General features: G+C 40.8%; 1 protein-coding gene across 1 annotated transcript in view; it reads left to right on the top strand.

The window, feature by feature from the left end:
• Positions 1–23,564, top strand: part of nbeaa (neurobeachin a) — an 84,218-nt gene that overhangs the window by 21,978 nt on the left and 38,676 nt on the right. The window contains 11 exon segments of the mRNA XM_034550860.1: positions 4,780–5,011; positions 7,254–7,354; positions 9,135–9,230; positions 9,488–9,609; positions 12,091–12,217; positions 13,393–13,512; positions 14,629–14,775; positions 20,499–20,696; positions 21,566–21,699; positions 22,378–22,486; positions 23,375–23,527. Of these exon segments, the coding sequence (XP_034406751.1) occupies positions 4,780–5,011; positions 7,254–7,354; positions 9,135–9,230; positions 9,488–9,609; positions 12,091–12,217; positions 13,393–13,512; positions 14,629–14,775; positions 20,499–20,696; positions 21,566–21,699; positions 22,378–22,486; positions 23,375–23,527 (1,539 nt within the window).

The following is a 23,564-nucleotide window of genomic DNA, read 5'->3' as shown; positions in this document are numbered from 1 at the left end:
CGAAAGGACTGTTTCGGAGCAGTGTGGCTGGTGAGAAAGAGTCAGATGCACAGAGCGAGTGTTTGTTTTACCTCTTATGAGAGCTGGTTTTGGCAGGTCGAGGTGCCTGCTCATATAAGCTCTTTGTGGTGTGAAGACGGTCCTGGCACTGACCCCCACCCTCCTCAAACGCCCAGCTCCCCGACACAGCCAGAGGGATGCCGAGCTGAGTGCCAGCTTCCTCCAGGCTCTGAATGAGCAGCTCCGCAAAGCTGGTCAGAATTACAAATCACAGTGAGGCAAGGTAACACATGAGTGTGCAAGTACACAACTGATACTTTACACAAAATAAGAAATATATATATATAATACCCACAATTGGAGAGTGAAAAAGTCCACGAGACTATATACGTAGATTAGATTCTTACATTTCAGACTGTTACTGACTCAAGGTCATCCGTGACACACATGAGGCTCTGAACCAAGAAATACAGTCTTCTGTCTCAACACAAGGGGAATATTCTGTTCAATATTATGCAGTCTTGTATTGAATTTATTTCCAAATAAAGGATTATATGTTTAATTAAGGGCACGGCGGCGTAGTGGCTGGCAGTGTCACCCCACAGCAAGAGGGGCCCGGGTTTGACCCCCCCCAAATTGCACATTCTCCCCGATGTCAGCTGCAATCGGCTCCAGTGCCCCTGCACCCTAAATTGGATAAGCGGTTAAAGATAATGAGATGGGAATGGAATATTTGATTAAAACAAATCTTTTTATTAGTAATTTTAATGATATATTATAAGCTGCCTAGAGCAAGATAAACAGGCCATAATTCATCTCTTATATCTATTTTGTTGTCGTGTAAACATCCCCTTCCCCCTGTAATTATTCAAGTTTCTGACCAACACCACATTTTTTTCGTAAGTACACATGATAATAGTGTTATAATTTACTTTTGCCCAATACTCATTTTCACTGAAAAGAGCCTGAACACACCATAATGTAACTGAATAACGAAACGATCACGGACCGCTAGAACGTAGACATGAGCGGTACTTGGGGAGCAATCATTGTCATAGTGCTGCCAAAACAAATGTTCTGCAACCACTTGCCAAGCAGACAGTGAGGTCAGTGCTCACATTGCCTCAGAGGACAGGGGGGGTGGCACTGCCAAGCCCCTTTATCCTAAGGCGGGTGGCATAATGTGGGGCCCTGTTTAAGTGTGTGTGTCCTTTAACCACTAGGGTACGTGTCGGGGTAGAAAAGGCCTCTTGTGCGTGCTCATTGATGTGATTTCTCGTCCCTTTGTGAGAACTTTCTCAGTACGCCGCTGACGCAAAGACAAGGGATGGGAACCGACGTTGTGGACACACAAGGTCGGGTGAAGGGAGAGATCGGAGGTTGCGAGTGTTTATGCAAAACAAGCATGTTCCCTCATAAAACTAATTAGTAATCTTTTGTCCGTGTGCAGAGCGGCAATGATGATGCCGCTTGAGTGCGCTCAAGTGTGCTCAAGCTGCTCGTGATCAACCTTACTGCCATCTAGTCAGCATGTTTATTTATACATCAATTAAAAGCCCCACTCGAGCCAATAATGGGCGCGGAAATGCTCCATCATTTTTATGGCAGCCACTTAAAATGGAAAACATATATTTGATGGAGCGTTTTCATATTGACGACTATTTTCCCCCCACATCCTTTCCTTTTTACAGCTCTATCTGTCTGACTGTCCTTTCCTCTCCTGATGTTCTTGGTCCAGGAGGCTCTTCTTGGCAGTGCCACACAAGCTTTAGCTGCCTTTCCAGATATTCTTTCTGTTGCAGAAGAGATAATAATTATCTGGCACCTTCTTTTCCTCCCCCCGTGTTTTCCCTTTTTCTCTATATTGTTGGTCATGAGACCCGAAATGTTGCTGTCGTTTGCATCACCCCTCTCATCTTGCTGTGATGTTCTGTACACGGGTAGGAAGTGTGATCAAAGAGAGATTATGCTTGTGCTGTGTAGGTATGTCCCGGGAATGTGTGTGTCTCTGTGTTTAAGTCGCTGCGTATCTGCTAATTTCTCCAAAGAATGTCCTTGCTCTCTTTCTTTAAGATTCCACAGCGTGGTATATCAAGCACCTTCAGACTGGCAGGTTATATAGATGTTGTAGGATGCAGTAGTCCCCAGCGTGCTCTTTAATTGGGAACCTAAGAGGAGGGGGAAATTCAATGCGGGATGAATTAATTCTTCCACCTTCTATTTCATGCCTTGTTCAAAGGTCCTCTTTAATCTGTGCTAGTGTGTTCATTAAGGTCCTCTTTAATCTGTGCTAGTGTGTTCACAGAGTGTCTGTCCCGAAAGAGTAAAGGGATGAGGAGCTGGTAGAATATGGAGATTGTATACTTTAATACGAGGCCCAAGTCTAAAACCTGATGAATCACAAGGTGACTTGAGGGAAACTTGAGGCAAGAAAGAACGACGACCCACACGGCTTATTAACCCTTAAACTTTGAGTCTCACTGGGGCTGAGACCAAGGCTGTCGATAGGCCAACATGTAATAAATGCTGGTTTTGCAGCTAATGTTACATTTTACACCATCATGTGCCCTCAATTTTCTTTGTTCTTTTGCAAGGTTCTCCATCCTGCATCGGGGCTGGGGGTCAGTTTCTTTATAGCAAGACCACAGACACATGTCCAGCCTAATATAGCTCAAATGTTTACAGAAATTTCAGAAAATATGATTGATTTGCTAAATCACATAAAACCATAGATCAGTGACGTTACCCATTGTTTTGTGGGCTAAGGTTTTGTTGACTAGAATTAATTATTTTGCCTGCTGCCACCTTGCTGTTTGCAAAGGTGACCTGAGAGGGTGGAGCTAAATACAGTTAAAAATGTTACGATTCACTTTCATGAACTGAAAACACACGATGAAAGGGTGAAAAGGTAAAAGTTGATCGTACAATACCGGGGGAGCGACCTGTCAATCACAAAGTAGTCCCGCCCTAAAGCACATCCTGCTTTATGGTCATCATGCTTGACACTAGCGATTGAGACCATACACCGACTGTTTACAATATTTACTGCGGTAATACATCAAGTGAGAGAGTCATTTTCTCATAAACTTGCATACAATCAGACCTTTTGTTTGCGGGGGAGGCGCCCCCACTGTCTATTAGAAGGAATGCAGGTTTAAGGCACTTCCCTTGGTCAGTAAGCTAAGTAAGAAATGTTACTATTATCTAAAGTTTGCTACATTTAGCGACATATACACTTCTAGTCAATACCAAACCAATTAGGTTGTAGTGTATTCAATGACATATTTAATTATATTAATATTAATTTCATACATATTATGATTAAATATACAAGTTGAATTTGTAAGTTCATTTGTGATATGAAGATTGTTATTTTTTTCCTAAAGTTTCATCGTCTTAACATTTCTGAAAGGCCTGAAATGTCATTATGATATAAATGATATACTTATATCATCATGTTGTAAATTAATATCACAAATAAAACTCCGGAATTGATTTGAAGATATTCTCAACTACTTACTTTTTCCAGAGCTTTCAACCACATTCAATGTTCATTGTCAGTGGATGGAGTTTGCCCAGTTGTCATGGAGATGGCTCAGCTTTAGATGTTCAAGCCAGTAATGGGTTCCACTCATATGTTAGAAGAAAAAAAAAAGTCATCATCTCATCAAGATGTGGGAGAGAGTGCAAAGACAATATTGAATGAATTCCCAGTTCTAGTTCGACATTTCTTTTGTTTAAAGGTTGTTTAGTCACATGCATCATTAATTAATTATATTGTTTAAAACAGTGAAGCTTCAGTTGTAATTTCCCTGGCAGCAACAACACTCATACTCTTGTTCTCCTCCGATAGCGGGGGACTACTCTCTCCTTTTCATCTCTCTGTGATACCGACTGTAATGTTATCCATTACTTTCATTCTCACTGCCAGTGTGAAGACCACAGTCCGATTCGGTGTCTTCTATTTCCGCTCCTAATCTTTCGTCTGCTCGCGTCTCATAACCCCTTGCCTGTTTCTGTTCCATCAGATTGAATAACATCCATGGTGGTCTCTTAGCTTGGTGGTTGCCGTGGCTACCACTTTCTGGATAGTGTAGTATGCTGATGATGAACTGCGTGGGGATGCTTGTGTTCATGTAGTGCAAGTGTGTGTATGTTTGTGAGGCCTAGTGATCTTATGGTTGTACTTTCACAAGTAATTGCAGTGCAACAGCCATTAAGAGACGGGACATTTGCACTCGATTTCAAAAGTATGATTTCCTCTGACTAATCTGAGAGGACATAAAATTAAATGTGTATTAGTCAGTGTCCGTGTTTGCTTGCATGGTTATGTGTGGATCTGAGAGGAAGGGGACAATTTTATGCCTGCTGTATTTTGAGAGTGATTTCAGTTCGCAGAGGAGCGTGTTGTGCTCCTAACATCAAAGAAAGAGCAGAGGGGATGTGGTGTGTGTGTACATGTGTGTATGGTCAGATGAAGGACATTTATTTGTTGCAGTATGTGTGGCCCCCGGCAGAAGAAATACTCCACTAACCATAATCAGCATCCATCAGACGCTAGAGTTACCTCTCCGACAGACAAAAGGTTAAATGCTTTACTAAATCATTCTCTTGTTGTTCTCTCTCTCCTCACCCCTTCTTTGTCCTCCCCTCCATCCTAACACCTCCACTATCCACCTTTCTTAACACTGGTTCCCTGCCTCCTAAACCATTTCCCTCCTCCCCTTCCTGCCTTCTTCATCCTCCTCCTCCCTCTCCCTCTCCCTCCTCCTCCTCCAGCTGGTGGGTGGTGAGTTTGACCTGGAGATGAACTTCATCATCCAGGAGGCGGAGAGCATCGGCTGCATGGTGGAGTTGCTGTCCCACTGCGAGGTGACGTGCCAGGCCGAGATCTGGAGCATGTTCACCGCCATCCTCCGCAAGAGCGTGCGCAACCTGCAGACCAGCACCGAGGTCGGCCTCATACAGCAGGTGCTGCTCAAGATGAGCACTGTGGACGACATGATAGCAGGTGAAGCAACTGTCCATTTATGAGCACAACGTAAAGACATATACATGACAAATACATGGAGGGGGTCATATGTTGAAGTGAAGATGTGAACCACACATGAAGTTATTACATTTCCACTTTTCACTTTCCTTTTCATTAATTTGGACAAAAGGTAAAAAGATAACAAGATCTTTACGTTGAACACAATTTCCCTGACTATTGATAAAGGATGACACATATTTGCTCATTTTTAGATATCTTAATGTTCAATAACATGTATATTCACTAGCCTCAAAATATAATTGTGTGCTGTATTTTAACAAATGATTAAATCCGAAGTAAAACCTGGATCACCTTGTTACTACAACGATGTTGTCACCATCACAAGTGGGCCCGAATCTGAAAACACAGCATGTCTTGAGACAGAAGCTGAAGGTCAAAGCTTTTTCTGGTGGAGAAATTATTGTCTCTATTTCTTCTTATTTGAAGATTTCTTTTACTCACTTATGATTTATTTCCTTCCTAACAGAACTATTTAATGTGTGACTGTTTGTTTGCAGTCAGACATCCATAAAAAAACAGCTGGTGCTGCAGAAGCAGAGTGATGACCCCAGTATGTTTCCGTGTGTGCTACAATTTATATGGAAGGCTTTAATACAAAACACCACATACACAGCTGTCTCTTGACATGATCATATTGACCTTGACTTCTCTTTAATGATGCCTTGGAGGGTGTGTCCTCTCCTTCCCTCCTCCTCAGTGTCCTCTTTGTCCTACAAACCGCTGCAGGATATAATGCTTTAGAACTTCTGTGACCTTATACTCCTCACCACAGCAGAGCATATGCCGCTTAAGTCAATTTAGTGCCAATTCTCACAGACTCCCCTGCTAAACCATTCTAACACTTTTTAAAAGCTATTTTAAATGCCCTACATGGATTGATTGTACCAAAAACAGAGCTTAGGGGTTTTGAATCTAGGACATTGTGTATTGGGTTTTCCTCTCACACCAAGCACCTCAGTGAGCTAGCCTTGTGCTTTATTCCCTATTGCTGGGCTCTGGCTAATGAAATACTGTGGGAAGACTCTATTCATATCGAGCAGGCCTAATGGGAAAGAAGAGCCTCTGTAAGCAGATTGTCTCGCTCTGAGAGGACTGCGCTGCAGCCATATCACACTGATCTGTTGTGGCTGTGTAAAGTGAAAGTCAATGAGGCAGTTAGGTCATTTTGACTAAACAAATGTCTTTTTAACACAATGTACTTTTTAATTATCTCCCTGAATATTCAGAGGAAACACTCTTGAAAACTTTTTTTGTAAAATGTATGACATTTAGTTGTCGGTTGTTATTTGTACTGTTAAAATGAGGAAAACATTTTCTGAAATATACTTATTTGCTTCCTTGGCGAGCGTTAGATGAGAAGAGAGATACAACTCTTAATGCCTGTCTGATAAATATGATTAGCTTAGATTAGCTTAGCTTCCCATTAAGACCAGAAGCAGGGAAACAGTCATTGCTTAGCCAAAACATATATTTTTATTTAGCATTTCCCCTTGCAGCCCTTTTCCTAAGCTAAGCACTTGCTGGTGTAGCTTTTACATTTAGTGTAACAGAACCTACGGTGGCCTTTAGGTAATGTAAATGCAGCTTTCCCATCCTGGACATTAACTGGACAAACAATATGGGTTCAAGACCCTCATCACAGTATATGTGATTCAATAATATGAGTATCTGGGTGTTTAGTGATACATCCATCCATCCATCCATTTTCAACACCGCTTATCCTCATTAGGGTCACGGGGGCGCTGGAGCCTATCCCAGCTGACATAGGGCGAAGGCAGGGGACACCCTGGACAGGCCGCCAGTCCATCGAGGAGTTTAGTGATACAGTGTATTGTAATGAATCGACATTCATTAACAATCCTCTCGTAAACAGTATTCAAGTATGTCTCTGTTGTTGGTATTAGCTTTGTTTAGCTATAGCACTACCTGATGGATTAAGTTCAATGTATAAAAACGCAACAAGAACACATTCAAGGTATTTAATAATGCTGTGCACAGCAACTCTGCTCCAGATCCAAGGGTACGTGTACTTTGTTTACAGTGGAGGAGGGGCTCTGAGTGCTTTGAACACGATTGCATACTCACTGCAGATATTAATGACCTCACCTTATTTTATCAGAGAAGTGACAGTCGAGGGCTGACTCACAAACACACTCTGCTCTCTTGCGCTCACTATCTGCCTCTGTCTGCATTTCCTCAGACCTCCTGGTGGACATGCTGGGAGTCATGGCCAGTTACAGCATCACAGTGAAGGAGCTGAAGCTGCTCTTCAGTATGCTGAGGGGAGACAACGGCATCTGGGTAAGTTGGTGGACACTTGAAAGACTTTTAGATGGTGTGTGCTTATCAGTTTGTTGTTGTTATGAACACAGTAAAAAATGAAGACTCGTTCCCGTCAATCAGCTGCTGGGCGACAAACAAGCTGTGCAAAAAAGTGGAAAAAACATAATTATATATACTGTATATATGTATTTATATACTGTAAGTGACCTTACTCCATTTCCAACTGTTATAGTCAAAGTAGAAGCAACATTTCAATGCAGATTCATTCTGGAAAGATTATGATTATATAAATATATCTGTGTATATGATTGTTTTTAAAATCAAAAGAGATTTCACATTGCAAAAAACACTTTTCACTGATATGCCAGTATTCTACAATTACTAGTTGGGGTAGCTACATTAATTTTATACTAGAGCTTGTTTGTTTGTCATTAGTGTGGGTGTCACTTAATGGGATGGCTGTGCTAATAGACAAGCATAATGGATGGGCGTGTGTCTATGTGTGTATTTTTGGATTGATTTGGGCAATTTAGCTCACGTTTAGGTTTTTTTCCCCCTCTCGCAATCAGCATTATTAATGCAACAGAGGTTTGAGTGTGCTATTTTTGTGAGAATGAAAAAACAAGAAAGGGACTAATCAGTGGTGAAGGTGAAACACTGAATTCAGTATTGTTTTTCTCCAGGTGAGTTTATTTGGGAAGCTTCTCATTTCTTAAGCAACGTCCTGCCATATATTCACTCTATATAACCACCATATTACTAACATCCGAGCAGCTCCAGAGGAGTAAATGCATTGCTCAGGGGCTAATTGTATCTCTTTATTCCTGCTGATAGACTTTTACCTGGTGAATGGAGAGTCCATCTGGCCACAGCATCTCCTTGTCTCTTTGCACAGCTGGCCCAGAAACATCTCTTATTGTGTCCAGCCAAATAGGCATTTTCTTTAGTTGTGGTTACAGTCTGTGGACGTAGTGCAGACATATTTAATTCATAAGTTTTCTCCTTCACTTAAACCTCATGAACAACTCTTACGCCTGCTTCAAGCTTTTATCCTGAAAATACCCAACTTTACACTATTTATTTTATAATTTCGCCCAAATTATTCATTAAAAATGAAATAGGCCTTGCAGGTGCTGATTTGTGCTTACTTTTTTAAACCTACAATGCCAATTTTACTTTAACTACCTCTTGATCACATGGAGCGCTTGGTACAGATTCCACTGACAGTGCTATGTATTGTTGTCATCCCAACTGCTCCCTGCAGTCTGCTGCTTGGCCAGTCACAGGATTAGTCGATGTTTTTAAACCAAACTGTGGACATTTGGGATGGTTCTGTAAATCTGCTCACTTGTTGGGTTTGTGTACTGGCTGTGCGATGCCTCCGCAGCTGCTGCTATCCACTTGCTAAGTCAATAACACCCTCGGCCCCTTCTCGTCAATCTCCCCTCTACTCAGACTCCAGGACAACCAGAATCAACAACCCCTGGTCACTGATCAGTGGTCCATAGCAAGACCATCATCCATCCCTTCAGCTCTCTCTCTGTACCACCTCTGTCTACTAACCACCCCCCATCCACCTCACTCCTATTTCCCACTCGTTTCCAATTCCTCCACCCTCAGCAGCCTCTATCACTAGAGACAGATCGATTTAGGGTTGCCATGGTATTGATGAGATGTTGTCCGGGGAGGGCATAGGTGATTGAAGAGTTATTGATCCAGTGGGGTTGTGGTAGAGTTGTGATGTCACACAGAATCCCCCTGTGATAGTTTCTCTCCTCTCCTCTCCTCTCTCTTCCAGCCAAGACATGCTATCAAGCTCTTGTCAGTGTTGAACCAGATGCCTCAGAGACATGGTCCTGATACCTTCTTCAACTTTCCAGGACGCAGTGCAGCGGTGAGACTGACTGATATACGAACACACACACCTTAGCTTCAGTATCAAAAATATACCAAATGTATCTTTTATGCACCCAAATTGCTAAAGAGCCCTTCATGGCATTATTTGTTGCAGTCAGTCAGCAAATTGGCACTTTGCTTCACCAGTGCAAGGAGTTGAAGGGTGAAATGTGAAGTAATGACTAGCTGAGTGTTTTATTGATTGCTATAAACATTGGCAAGAGCTGAACTGATGTGTTTGTACTCCTCCCCCAGGCCATAGCATTGCCACCTATTGCCAAATGGCCTTACCAGAACGGATTCACTATCAATACTTGGTTCAGACAGGATCCACTCAACAACATCAATGTGGATAAAGACAAACCGTACCTGTACTGGTAAGTAGAACACCATTCATATGGATTATTATGTAATAAAAATAAATTCATGAAGACTGAATGCATCTTAAGAAATCCACTTTAGTCCAATCCAAGTATTTCTATTGACCAAACATCTTTCATTTCATCGCCTGTTTTGTTGAACCCGTGTTGTTGATATTTTTGCGCTGTTACAGAAGAATTCAAAACATCAATGTTAAACATCAGGTCTTTCAGGATCACAGATGAAGGGCTTCTTTGTAGACTCTCCATTTTCAGCACAAAAAAGTACCATATTTTCTACCGAGAATACTCACTGCAGCACAGCTTTAAGAAATTGTTCATGTTATGTAAGAAGTTTACCTCTCGTTGACCGAACAAACTGCCTCTCTTGCCATCACTATTGATCCAGGCAAGGAAAAACACACAGCTGAATTAAGTCAAAAGGCATTCTGGTTAAAGTAAGAAGAAACTAAGTGAAGGCAACATGAATGGCTCAGGTTTAAGGTGAGTGCACTGTACTTGGTCACAGTGCGAGAAAGCTGCAGACTTTTGCTCAGGCCGAATAGTCTCCAACATAAGCGGTCAACACTGGACAGGGTCGGTGATTTAATACTTATGTACAAGTAACCAAGTTATGCTTGCTGATGCATTCTAGGATGTTTAAGAGGGTTGCCATGATCAAAAGATGTGTTTCTTTTTGCACTACAAATGAGAACAACATGTTTTAGGGGCATGATGTGTCATGAATTGAAAGCCTGATGGTGGAGCCAAATGCGAAGGCCAAAAATCCGGTTGGGATAGTTTCATCCATCAATTATTTTTTCTTGTAAACAATTAATAGTTTAGCCTATCAAATGTAAAATGTACAATAATATAAAACTAAGAAAAGCAACAAATCCTCACATCTAAGAAGCTCTATTCAGATAATGTGTGGCATTTATATGTATTATATGTGTGGTAAATTACTTTAATGTTGAATTGTTTCAGCGCTACCTATCTATCAACCAAAGATCTGTTGGTCGGAGACACAGAACTCATCACATGGCTGACAGCACCTCGTATAAGATTCAATATTTCTGAACAAATCTCCTATTTAAAAGTTCTCTGCAACTTCTTTCAGAACAATATATTCAGCATTATTGTCAACATGCCAATAGTTCCTTAACTAACACACGATAACTATTGAACTCATTAGACTGAATGGAAGTTAATAGATAAACAGATAATGAACTAGAACATTAACTTTAAATGTCAAGGCGCTACGAGTGTGCTGCTGGGTGGATGTCTCCACTCGTCGGGCAGCTCTGGACCTCGCTGTCCTCGACGTTAGTGTTGTAAGTGCAAGCCGTTAGCCGCAATGAAGCTTCATTAGCTTTGACCTTTTTATTAATTGAACTCCTTTACTCCGCTGCTTGGCATCTTCACTAACCAGCGGCGTCCTCCCTTCGCCTCTCTCCCCCTCCCAGTCAAACATGAATTCATTATGAGCAGAAAGAATGCTAAAGAATTAGGGAGCTACCCGTCTACAGGAAGTAAGAGAGGAATCTGTTTATTCCATACCATCGCAGGGATGAGCTGTGATCATGAAAAGTGTCAGGATGTAATCCTATTGCCTTAGTAACCGTTTGTTAAGTTGTCATGGCAAGTGTGGAGAGAGAGCGTGAGGGTGCCCCCCTCTCCTCTTGCCTTGGTCTTATCATCCTCCTCCAGATGCAGCTCCTACTCCAGCTGCCTGTCTCACAGCGGCCTCCACAGCAGCGTGAAGGCCGCGATAACACACCACACGTGGTGTTCTCCAACACATGTTGGAGAACCACCACGTTCTCTTCCAACATGCACCAGGGATTCACTTGAGAGGGATTTATATCTGCTCTCTGGCTCCGCTATGTGTGTGATCCTTCTGGGCCCATTTTAGGAGCGGAATGTGTGTTGTTGTTTTCGTGAAGAAGCTTAGCTGTAAAACCGGGGTTTTACGTGGAGGTTAACAGTGTGGGAAGAGAAACACTGTTTAGGGGAAAAGGAGGGAAATGAAGGGAAGGGGTTTAGGAGTGTTTTTCTACAAACGTGTGATCTGGTCCCCCTCATGCTGCTGCCAATAAAATACTTTAAACTCCAGCTTTTTATGACTTTTGGCTTCAATAGTGTGATATGTGATTGTTAAAAGTGCCTTGCTTGTGTTTTGGTTGGCAGGATTTCTTTTGGTATTTTTTTGCAGTTGTTGTGGAAACAAAAATAAGATATTATTTACAAATGTAATTCATTTGACAAACGCTGCTGTACTTTTATATATACAAATAAAACAATTTGAGTAATTCATTTTGATACAACTTAGTGATGGACATGTAATTTAGTCACACAGAAGCTCAAATGTTTATTTAGGAGTACCAATATTCATTTTTATTTAGACATTTCTTTTGACATAAATTGTTATTTTAAAAACACATATCTTGAATTGATAACAAACTGACATTAATGTAACTCTGTCTGATTCCCCCGCAGTTTCCGCACCAGTAAAGGAATAGGTTACTCTGCTCACTTTGTGGGGAACTGTCTCATCGTGACATCGTTGAAGTCGAAAGGAAAAGGCTTTCAGCACTGTGTGAAATATGATTTCCAACCCCGCAAGGTAAGAAAACACACACCAACAACATCACTCAACTGAAAGCATATTTAGTCAGCTCAGACCTTGGTAACCCTGTGCCACTTGTTAGATGAGAGAGCATCCAGAGTGTGTTGCTGCCCTCTATCCTTGCACTCTAGGAGTGTTGATGAGTGGAGATAAGGCCTGTCAATTAAGACCTGCACACTGCCCCACTAATGCATTGTCAGCATTCTGCTACACACACACACACACACACACCAACACTTGCATGCACACATAAGCACACATTCACAGCCTTCTGCTGTATTTGCTGACCCAGTAGAATCTCTGCACTGCCTAACAAAGTTCCCAGTGGTTCCATTTGATCAATTTATAAGTCACCATGTCTCACAGAATTTTGTTCACAGTGTGCATGTGTTAATGTGTGTGGGTGTGTGTGCTTGCACGCACATGTGGTATTGTCCACTTCTAAAAATTCTAGCTTCTCCTCCTCCCCCACAACAGTCTTTCTCCTCATTTCAGTCTTCTCTCTAGGGAATCTGTGTGTATTGTCACCAGGGAAGATGCTTCTAAACACGCACACATATGTACACATGCACTTTATTAATGGCATATTATGGTGGGCAAAGGAATAGCTTTGGAGGAGAGTTCTGGTGAATGCATGATGTAACACATTGTAATATTCATGTTGGTAAACCCTCTTATAGAGAGCTAATGCTATTAGAGGATGCATTCTCAGTATTGCAAAGACATGAGTTTTGCCCAGGCCAGTTATCTTGATACAAACAAAACAGAAATCTAAAATTAATCATTGCATTAGATAAGTGTAAAGGTGAAACAACACATTTTAGTAGTTTAATCAATATAATGAATTAATGCAAAGTGTAATGTAAAGTAAATACCTTTAAAAAATATACAAGGCAAAGATATGCATTAGCACAACATTTAAAAACATAATAAAAAGGAACAAATAAATACATTAAAACAGTTTACATCGAAAACATCAGAATACCTCAATCAACACAATAGTTCAGAAGAGAAGCTGCCATTCATGTCGTTCAAATATAAAAGCCGGAGGGAAAACAAACAACGTTGACTTTCTCATTCTTTAATTTGGTGCAATATTACATATTTGTTTGTTGGTTTTGGTTTTGATTCATCATATTGTTTCTCTCTGATTGTGTTCTTGTATTTTCTAGTGGTACATGATCAGCATCGTCCACATCTACAATCGCTGGAGGAACTCCGAGATCCGTTGCTATGTCAACGGTCAACTGGTCTCCTACGGTGATATGGCCTGGCACGTCAACACCAATGATGTAAGATATTGGCTCATTACAGAGGCATTGTGTTGCTATATGCACTGATCTTTATGGAGAATAATTACATTTACCTTTTGGAAAAATACACATGAGGAGTCCATTGAATGAATATTGATTTTCTTATTCAACTGCTTTTGGTTAAAATTAGATTATTGCAACAAAACAAAATCTATAAATCATTTGTTGCTTTCACGAGTTTTGCTCCAGAGAAATCCGGTGTTGGTCTGGCGCTACACTTCCCTCCAATCGTGATATTGGCAAACGTTTGAGGTTTGCCCTCTGCATTCGAGTTGCCCTTGGGCCCTGTTCCAGCACTGCTTCCCCAAACTCCAACTTCCAACTTTTCCATTTTGCAGGGGACCTGTAGCCTGACCTCAGTGGCTGCAGCGCCTTCATTACACTTCCTTCCCTGTTGGCTCTTGACATTGCCGCAATGACCAAGAGCCGGTATTATTCTCTGAAAGAAATTTCTTGGCCTTGGGGTAAAATGTGTTATAGTTCACACAGCTCACCAAAAGACAACACAAATAACACGCCCTACACGAGTGAAAGAACAGGTCTGAAAATGTGTTGATGCTATCAGGGTTTGTTTTGTCCTAAAGGCTGAAGATACAACATATTTCATCACTTTAAAGAAGCAGAAGCGTAAAGATCTCATTTTGATAAAGGGTATCGGAGGGATGGAGCAGATGAAAGGCCAGTGGACAGAAGGCTGGAGCAGGTGATTGAAAACTTAAACACAGAGACTAGAAGCAAGCAGCTATCAGAAGTTCATCAAACTTTTTACCATTCACTGCTGAATACCAAATATTTATGACCAGAGATTAAAAATGAATAATAAATGAAATCTTGAGACGTCTTAAAATGGGAAGATTAACAAACTGTAAATAATCTTTTCCTCTCAAAGGTGTTAAGGTGTCCTGAAAATGAAAAACAAACTATCTAGAAGTTTTAGTGTTCAACAAAAAACTCTTTCAAAATGACCCGAACCAGTGAATAATGTTAAACAGTGTCCGCTCCTGTAGTTACAGACTCTCTTTGTAAGACAGCTCTGAGAATTAATAATGTTTGATATGATAGTTAATGTTTTCTTGTATTGTGCCCCTTTTTCAGAGCTACGACAAGTGTTTCTTGGGCTCATCCGAGACGGCAGATGCCAACAGGGTGTTTTGTGGTCAGCTAGGAGCCATTTATGTTTTTAGTGAAGCTCTCAACCCAGCTCAGATCTTTGCCATTCACCAACTCGGCCCAGGATACAAGGTGAGGCGGCGTGCACATACTTGCTTAACACAAATGTACAGTATATTCTCTGGACGCTTTACTGCGCATCAATGTCATGCACCGTTTGGCAGGAAGAATATCCTGGCAACAGGATTTCATTGTCAATGTTACTTAATGCTGTCTTTGCCCGTTCACGTCGTCAGCTAGAAGTAGCCGAGGCCATCAATCATTCTTGGGCTGTCAAACTCAGAAATATCCTGTGTATTGGTGCCAGATGTGCCTCTGTGGTTGGTAGCTTGAGTTTTTGTTGTCACTTGATGTGTATAGTGTTGGTTTCACATCCTGTCGGTGGACCCTCTCTTATAGTGAATCAATGCTGCAGCATGAGTTTTATGACAATTAGGTGTACTGCTTTTTGCATAGGCCAGAGCAGTGGGTTCTAACATGCTTCTTTAGACCTCATATCCCTTCATCAACACCACTAGTCATGTTTCAATTGTGTTTATTTGATTTGATTTGAACTGTATATTACACTGTAATGTTTATAAAAGTGGATATTTGCAACTTTGCAACGCTCTAAACAACCTTTTTTCAACAAGAATAGTGGGGGAGGTAATCAATATGCAAACCATAGTTTAAAACTCATACTGTAATCTTGATGCAACACATTTAATTGAAAACCAAGTTTTGACAGGGGGCTGTCTCATCATCTGGGTAATCTAATAGGTGCAGGAACGTTTTTCATTTTTACTCCTGTCCAGAACATCATCGCTATCTGTGAGCTTTTCTAATTCTGTTTCAAAAGAGGAATATCTATCTATCTATCTATCTATCTATCTATCTATCTATCTATCTATCTATCTATCTATCTATCTATCTATCTATCTATCTATCTATCTATCTATCTATCTATCTATCTATCTATCTATCTATCTATCTATCTATCTATCTATCTATCTATCTATCTATCTATCTATCAGAAGCTACATTTTCCTTCCTTTTTTTTGGGAGACCAGGAGCTAAATGTGGTGCAGAAAGTCAGATATTTGGGTCACATCATCAGGAACGACCTCAGTGATGATGACGATGTGCAGCGGCAGTGTTACAAACTTTATGCCCAAGCCAACATGCTGCCACGTAAAGTTCATATGTGTACAGAAGATGTTAAAACTGCTCTCTTCAGAGCCTACTGTACTCCTCTCTACACAGCCCACCTGTGGTGCAGTTATAGTAAAGTGAAAATTAAAAGGATTCAGGTGGCATTTAATGATGCTTTCAGAATCTTGCTCAAGCTTCCCAGATGGACAAGTGCAAGTCAGATATTTGTGACTCGTAATGTTCCCACTTTCCATGCTGGGTTGAGGAATTTTATATATAAATTTAAATGTCGATTAAATGACTCAGAAAATGTAATTATAAAAGTCTTAACTGAGCCAACACAGAGTGATACAAGGTATGTGTTTGTATGTTTTTTAAAACCACAAGTGACTTTTTAACTGCATTAATTGTACCTATGTCCCTGTATTGTATTGTATTTTATATATTGTTGTTGTATTTGTGTTTGTTGCTTTATGGACTCATGAGTCTGGAATAAAAGAAAATATTATATATATATGTATATACACCTAGATTTAAATGCCCACACTCTTTTAATGCAGCCTTATCACGATATAAAGTTATAGTAGATGAAGCAGATTGAGATTATAGGGGCACAATGAAAAGTAGAATACAAATTGCAGTTTAGAAGTTTAGAAGTATGTGAGGGTGGATTTTACCTTTTAAACAGAAACCAAAGTTTGCGTTTCTGTCGCACTATATAATTATTCAAATGAGGCATCAGGATGTTGGGTGTTAAGCACTTTAGAAATCACCATCTCTGCCTTTTGGCCTGGCTATCGAAGACAGCTGAGATGCCGCAACACCTTGCCAGCTGTCTGCTTCTTGTTTTGGCAGACTTGCACGCCTCAGACCACCTATAGCTTGTTTATGAAGGTGTCCAAATCTGTCAAAATGTCAGCAAAATGAGAATTCAAGGATATCTGAGGGTGCTAATATGTGGAAACAGCTGCTGGTATTTCAAAAGCTCCTTAGAAAGGGAATACCCTGAATCTGGTATTTGCTTTTAATTACCAAGACATGATAAGGTTACACTAATAGTGAAACATATTGACAACATGCAGAGTACACAACGATTGCATGAGGTAGAGCACAGACCATCCTCTCTCTCAAACACTCTCTCTCTCTCGTTATAGACTAGAGTCCTCTCATGTTCCTCCTAATGATCGCATGTTTGGGGTTAGCGGTTCCTCGGCTATAAATACTGATTCCTCTCTCTGTCACAGCCCACAGTTTCCTGGGGCTGATCAGTCAGATGATTGCCTCTCTGCATGGTGCAGAATGGGCTTCTCAGATGCCCAGAAGAGACCATTAAATGGCTCAGTTGTTTCAAAGCCGCTGGCCTCGGAGCGGCCATCGTAATGATGAGTGTGCAGTTTTCTTTCCGGTCGACTAAAGGAGAGCGCCTGTGGGACTCAGCTTGTGTCACACAGCTTCCTGTCTTAATGCGAATAGAGGCCCGTCCTTGTTCCCACGACTTCACACGGATTAGGATGTGCATATATGGCAATCTGTTCCCGGAGTATAGGTTAATCTGTGCTGTACAGTATATACATGTGTGTGTGTGTGTGTGTGTGCATAGTTGTATGCGGCCTCTTGGTCTCATCCACTGTCAGTGTCACCGTTCAGTAATGAGCAGCAAATAGCAGACAGCCACTCTGCTCGCTCTGCTAAACAAGCCGTCAGCACAGTGAGGGTGTTCAAGGTCTTCTCGCTGAAAAAGGCTTATGATGGCCGACACGCTGTGTGTACTGAATGCCGTGTACGTGTGTGTAGTTCAGGACTTCCACGCTATCCTAACAACAGAAGAAGGTGGACTATAACATCTTGTTTTCCACTGTGAGCTATGGAAGGTTTCGTCGTGTGGGTGTTTTGTGTATGTCCTGTTACTCATATGTTGAGTGCGTCGCTGGTTGCACTCATCATCATCCAGTCCAGATTTCCTCATTGCGGAGCACTGCCAACAATCTGGCCACAACGTAATTAATGGACAGTGCCGAGAGTCTATCTAGACACTTGTCTTGTGTGTAATCGTCAGATTTTATTACACTATTATTGAACGTTTGTATTCTGTGCATTTTAATATTCAGAGAAACATCCCCTCAAAAAACAGATTTGTGTCGGGGTCAGTTTTGTGCTGACTGACAGAATATCAATAACTGTGAACTTCAAAATAAAAGGTGACATCAAATGTCTTTGTAGAGGTTTTATATTGTTCAGTTATTCTGTGATCAATTTGAGATTTTATGTATGCAACGTTCTTGCATGCCTGTTTGGCATCAGTATTGAAGCTCAAAGTTTAAAATCAGTTTTGTATTCAGTATTGAAAAATATAAAATTATACCCAAGCTTAGATTTGTAGTAATTCACTCATCTAATAACCCTAATAAGTTGTTGGGGAGGACTTATTTTGGAGGACTGGTTGTCATTCAGCAATCTGTATCGAGGCTGAACAGAATGGACTACGTGTGTGTGTGTGTGTGTGTGTGTGTGTGTGTGTGTGTGTGTGTGTGTGTGTGTGTGTGTGCGCGCGTGCGCTGTTATCACTGCAGGCCAGTATGGTATCTGCAGCTGTCAGGTGTTACAAAGGCGTGAGTTGTCGCTTCCATTCCTCTGTGTGAGCTTGTGCAACCAGGTGAGGAATAGTATGTGATTAACCATTGTAAAGCTTTACCTATGTTAAATTGTGGACTTTCCTTCACTCTTGCATACTTCTCTCGCTGCCGGTCTAATGTTATAATTTTAAAGGATCTGTGCATCCATTCATATTTTAAAGAGTCAGCTAATCTCTTGAACACTTCCAGCTACCTGTCTCCATCGTTTAGCACAGCAACTTAAATAAATGCACCACAATAAATAGATACATAGATATATACTTTATTAATCCCCAAGGGGACATTTTTTTAAATAAATGGGCTGACCCTGCAAAAAATGTGCATCTTAATAAGTGTATTAATTTCCTATTCAGGCTATTCAGTAATTATTTTTTCTGCTGGGGGCCCACTAACCTTCAAAATAAACCGAAGAGCAATTCATTTGTGTTTGTGATTGATTATCCTTGCATATGGCTGCAGTATTCTAGGTCGCTAATTAATAGATACACTTTCTAACACCGCTCATCTGCTCTTGTATTTTACTAAAGTATTATGTCCCAAAGTCAGAAAATATTAACATAAGCATGGTGCCCTACCATCTGATTACTCTTGGAGTTAATGTTCTGCTGGCATTAATGTGTGTGTAGGTGTCAGTGTAGCAGTGGTGTACTGTTTCATGGTATGACAATATACCATTATCATACTAAGTATATTTGCTTATCAATTGTTTAAAAAAATAAGTGAGTGTTTGTGTGTCATTTAAAGGTACAGGCAGGAGCTCTTTGTCAATAAAGACTCACAGCTGATGTTTTTCTTCATCCAGTGGTTAATTTAACACGCTATAGTACATTCTCTAGCAATTTCAATTATTATATCTACATCCTATTTTGTTCTCAACCCTTAAAGGTTCATTTTAACTACTACTTATAATAATAATAATAATAGTGTAATACTGTATATTGTGAAACTGTGATATTTTCTCAGATGGTATTGTACTTCAAAAATATAATATTGTTGCAACCCTAGTATGTGAGGTGTGCTTTAGATTTAGATTATATATTTCTACAAGGAGGCCTTTTGTGTGATGATGAATGGAAGGAGGACTAAGACGGTGCTAGAAAACAGTAGATTGAGATAAGGCTGCTTTCTTCCGACATCGTCTCCATTGTTCAGTGCACTCTTCAGAGTGAAATGTTGTGCTGCATGGTTCGAAATGCTCAGGGCACGTTTTCTACAACAGACCTCAGATGAAAGGTTTAGAACAAGACGGGCCTGCAGGTCTGTGAGCAGCCTGGGGCTTTCCTGTGCAGTCAGCCTGAGCAAGGCACCTGGGGACCCAGCCGCTCAAAAGGAAGAGTTCCCCTCTCCTGGAGCTGCTGCAAAGGGTGGCAGAGCAACCCGCTGGCCTTTCATCTGCAGGGCTTCATGCGTGTATCAGCCTAGACTTCCTGCAACGTCTGCATGGAGAAAAAGGGTTCAATAGTATTAATAATGTTTCTGTATGTGAGCTGAGGAGAAAATATTCTGTTTAATTCTTTATAGTTTTCCCCCATGTTAAATGTTTCACCCTGTATGAGGAACTAATATTCTTTCAAGGACAACATTTACAAGGAAAACAGTCCAAGATATTTTTGATTTCAACAGGATAAAAACAAAAAGTTGGGGTTATTTGCAGGACAAATGTAACGTAATATTCAGAAATTGAATAACGCAAATATGTTCGTATTCGTTTGTGTGTTTTTTGTTGGTCGACTACAAAGAGAGGAGATACATTTGGAGCTCCGGGTGCCTGTCTCCCTCTCATCCGTTGGCCCTTTCCGTCTCTTATTCTGTGCTAATTGAATTAGTGCCCGGGTTAGCGCTGTGTTCATTAAGCTAATGCTGGGTTGTTTACACATGCTGCAATTAAGCAGACTCCATTTTGGGTGTTAGACCTGTACACACATACTCACACTCACACTTCTCTTGTCTTTGGACAATTAATTTGTCTCTCTGAAGTTTTATTAGTTTTTTTCACACAACCTTTGACATCTTATTTCTCCATCACTGCAGAGCACTTTCAAGTTCAAGTCAGAAAGTGACATCCACCTGGCTGAGCACCACAAGCAGGTTTTGTACGATGGCAAGCTGGCCAACTCCATCTCCTTCACCTACAACGCCAAGGCAACGGATGCCCAGCTCTGCCTGGAGTCGTCGCCGAGGGAAAACTCCTCCATCTTCGTCCACTCACCACACGCACTCATGCTACAGGTCAGTCTGGATTCTTCTGAGTGGCCGCTCGTCACTAACCTGGTTACCGAGCTCTGAATCAATGCCAAATCTCTTGAGTTGTTCTTCATGCGTGAAAGTACTGTAGTAAGATGTGGGGTTTACCACAGAAGGACAATACAGATATATGTATAAACACTGTTGCACCTTGTGAAAGACAGTCGCCAGCAATGTCTTGAAGTTCACAATTTTAAATTTGTCTGAGACTCTCAGGTATTGATTTAACTATCTCGTTTATAGATATTGCCTTATGCTATATGCAAGCACATTTCTTTCCAAGTGTATTTTATTCAAGGCTGGTTTGCCAGAAGTGGTTCTTCTTTATATCTCATCTTGATTTCTAAGAATGTACTCCTGCACCAGCAACGCAGGCAGCAATTACTGTAATTCACAAATACAAAGGATCACGTGAGTCTTATTGTATTCTAGTTGTATAGTTATTTCAATAATCTTCAGACAGGTTTACAGAGTCAAACAGGAGGCATTTACAGCATTGTGATGACTGAGCGTTAGCATAATTACTCATATTTTGTATTTATTTTCTTGTTGCTGAAAACAAAAACACTACAGGATCATCAACTAAACTTCCAATATCTGTAATTTAGGACGTGTGAAAGGAAGCTGATGGACAATAAACAATAATACAATAAAACAGCCATATATTCTGGTTTGGAGAATTACCATGCAAAATTGTAGTAATGGTTTATTTCTATCTTCAGTAGATGTTCTACGTCTGATATGAGTCATGTTTAATTGGCAGTGAGTGTGTGTGTGATTTTATCTGTGTCCCTCCATACAGTCGAGTACAGTGTAGTCTTTGTCAGCACTAACAGTCCATGTCTGTCCCACAGGATGTGAAGGCCATTGTTACCCACTCCATCCACAGTGCCATCCACTCTATAGGAGGCATCCAGGTCCTGTTTCCTCTCTTCGCTCAGCTGGACTACAAACAGCTCAATGACTGCAGCGTGGACACCACGGTCTGGTGAGTGGTCTACAGAAATAACTGGAACTCACTGGCAGCCTGATTTACACAGTATAGGTACAGTTAATAAGCACAAACATTTTTAATAGTTTACTCTGCAACATCTACTCCAGCTGAAACTGTAATGAACCCAGAAACAAACAAGGGCAAGGGAAAGGAAAAAAAAAAGAGACCGACAAGACCGAAAGAGGTGAAGATGAGACTTCTATGTGTGAGAATTGTCTTCCAACCTTACAATGTTGCCACAGGCTAGAAATAACTGATTATAGAGAGCAGGGCATGGGAGTGTGAAAGAAGGAAGTGTTATGTGGTTTTGCCTGGAGCGACGAGCTGCTTTAAGAAAGTTGTGTTCTTCTCGCTCCAAGATCGTCCTGATACCACCTCCATCACACAAGCCTTAATGCAGTTACACATCAGGCAGCATCTCCACATCATGTTGAGCAGCATCCAATACTATTTGTAAAATATCCTCAGGAAGATGATGATAACAAAGAAACAAAAGAAAAACACCTTCCTATGAAAGATAAATGGTGGAGAAAGTGAAAGCGATTATGGGGAGAGTTACGCGAACATGGACCGGGTTTTCTTGCATACTCCAATTGAGAACTTGTAGCAATCAATCAATGATTTCCATGCTGTTTTACTGATTTATGTCTGTGAACAATGTGTATGTTGCAGTGCCACTCTGCTGGCGTTCCTGGTGGAGCTGTTGAAGAGCTCAGTTGCGATGCAGGAGCAAATGCTGGGAGGGAAGGGCTTCCTAGTGATTGGATACCTGCTTGAGAAGGTCAGGATTGAAGAGTTTGTGTTGCATGTCATATTTATTTGTTGTCTGGTGAATAAGGAGGATAATAAGGATTACATTTTGATTGCCCTTGTATTTATGTTTATCTGCTGAACACTCAGTCGCTTGTTTATCGGGTACAGCCAGTTGTTTCTATTATATTGTCCAACCCATTAATATCATTGAGTTCAGGCAAAATAACATTAACATCTATCTGTAGAACGCAATACAGTCCAACAGCACTGCAAACTACATCCAAATGACCATACAGTTGATTAAAAAACTGAACAGGAAGAATTTACAGCATCATTTTCAACAAATAGATGATATAGTCTTGTCTCTTCTCGCTGCAACAGGAAGTAACAGTATTCCACAAATGTGCAAAAAGATAGAGATCACATGAATTACAATAGAGACTTGGATCCGGGTGTAAAATACATACTTAACACCTTTGACAACTGTTAGACGCCACAGGCGCCATGTTACCAGGGTTAAAGTGGCTATCTCCTGGTGCAATACAACCTACATAAGTTGAACAACTCTTAGATGTGTACTTGTTTGAAGTACAAAGTACAACTTTTTAACTAACATGTTGTACTTTCATACACATCCGTTTAAAAAAACATGTTTTCTGCCTGTCCCTAAAATGTCAATCAGTAACCATAGCAACTAGGCATCTACTGTATTTAATGGTGTAGTTATCTTTTCTAACAGTTTACAACATTTATTGTTGAAACCTATTATCAAGGTATATTTAAGATGTAAAGTACTGTATGAAGACACTGCCTTAGTTAAGAGTTAAAACAACCTATGTTATTTACCCAAAACAGCGTTATGCATGACCATTCAGTCAAGTTAAATCACAGTCTATACTTTCCGTCTTTTATCCAGTCGTCACGAGTCCACATCACCAGGGCGGTACTTGAACAGTTCTTGTCCTTCGCCAAGTATCTGGATGGTTTACCTCATGGAGCGCCTCTCCTCAAACAGCTCTGTGACCATGTCCTCTTCAACGCTGCCATCTGGATACACACCCCTGCCAAGGTCTGTTTATTTGTGTGTCTACTGAATACGTGTCTGT

This window comes from Cyclopterus lumpus, chromosome 14 (assembly GCF_009769545.1).
Source record: "Cyclopterus lumpus isolate fCycLum1 chromosome 14, fCycLum1.pri, whole genome shotgun sequence".
NCBI lineage: Eukaryota > Metazoa > Chordata > Actinopteri > Perciformes > Cyclopteridae > Cyclopterus > Cyclopterus lumpus.
Note: the sequence above shows the minus strand (reverse complement) of the source record. Positions and strands in the feature narration are given on the sequence as shown.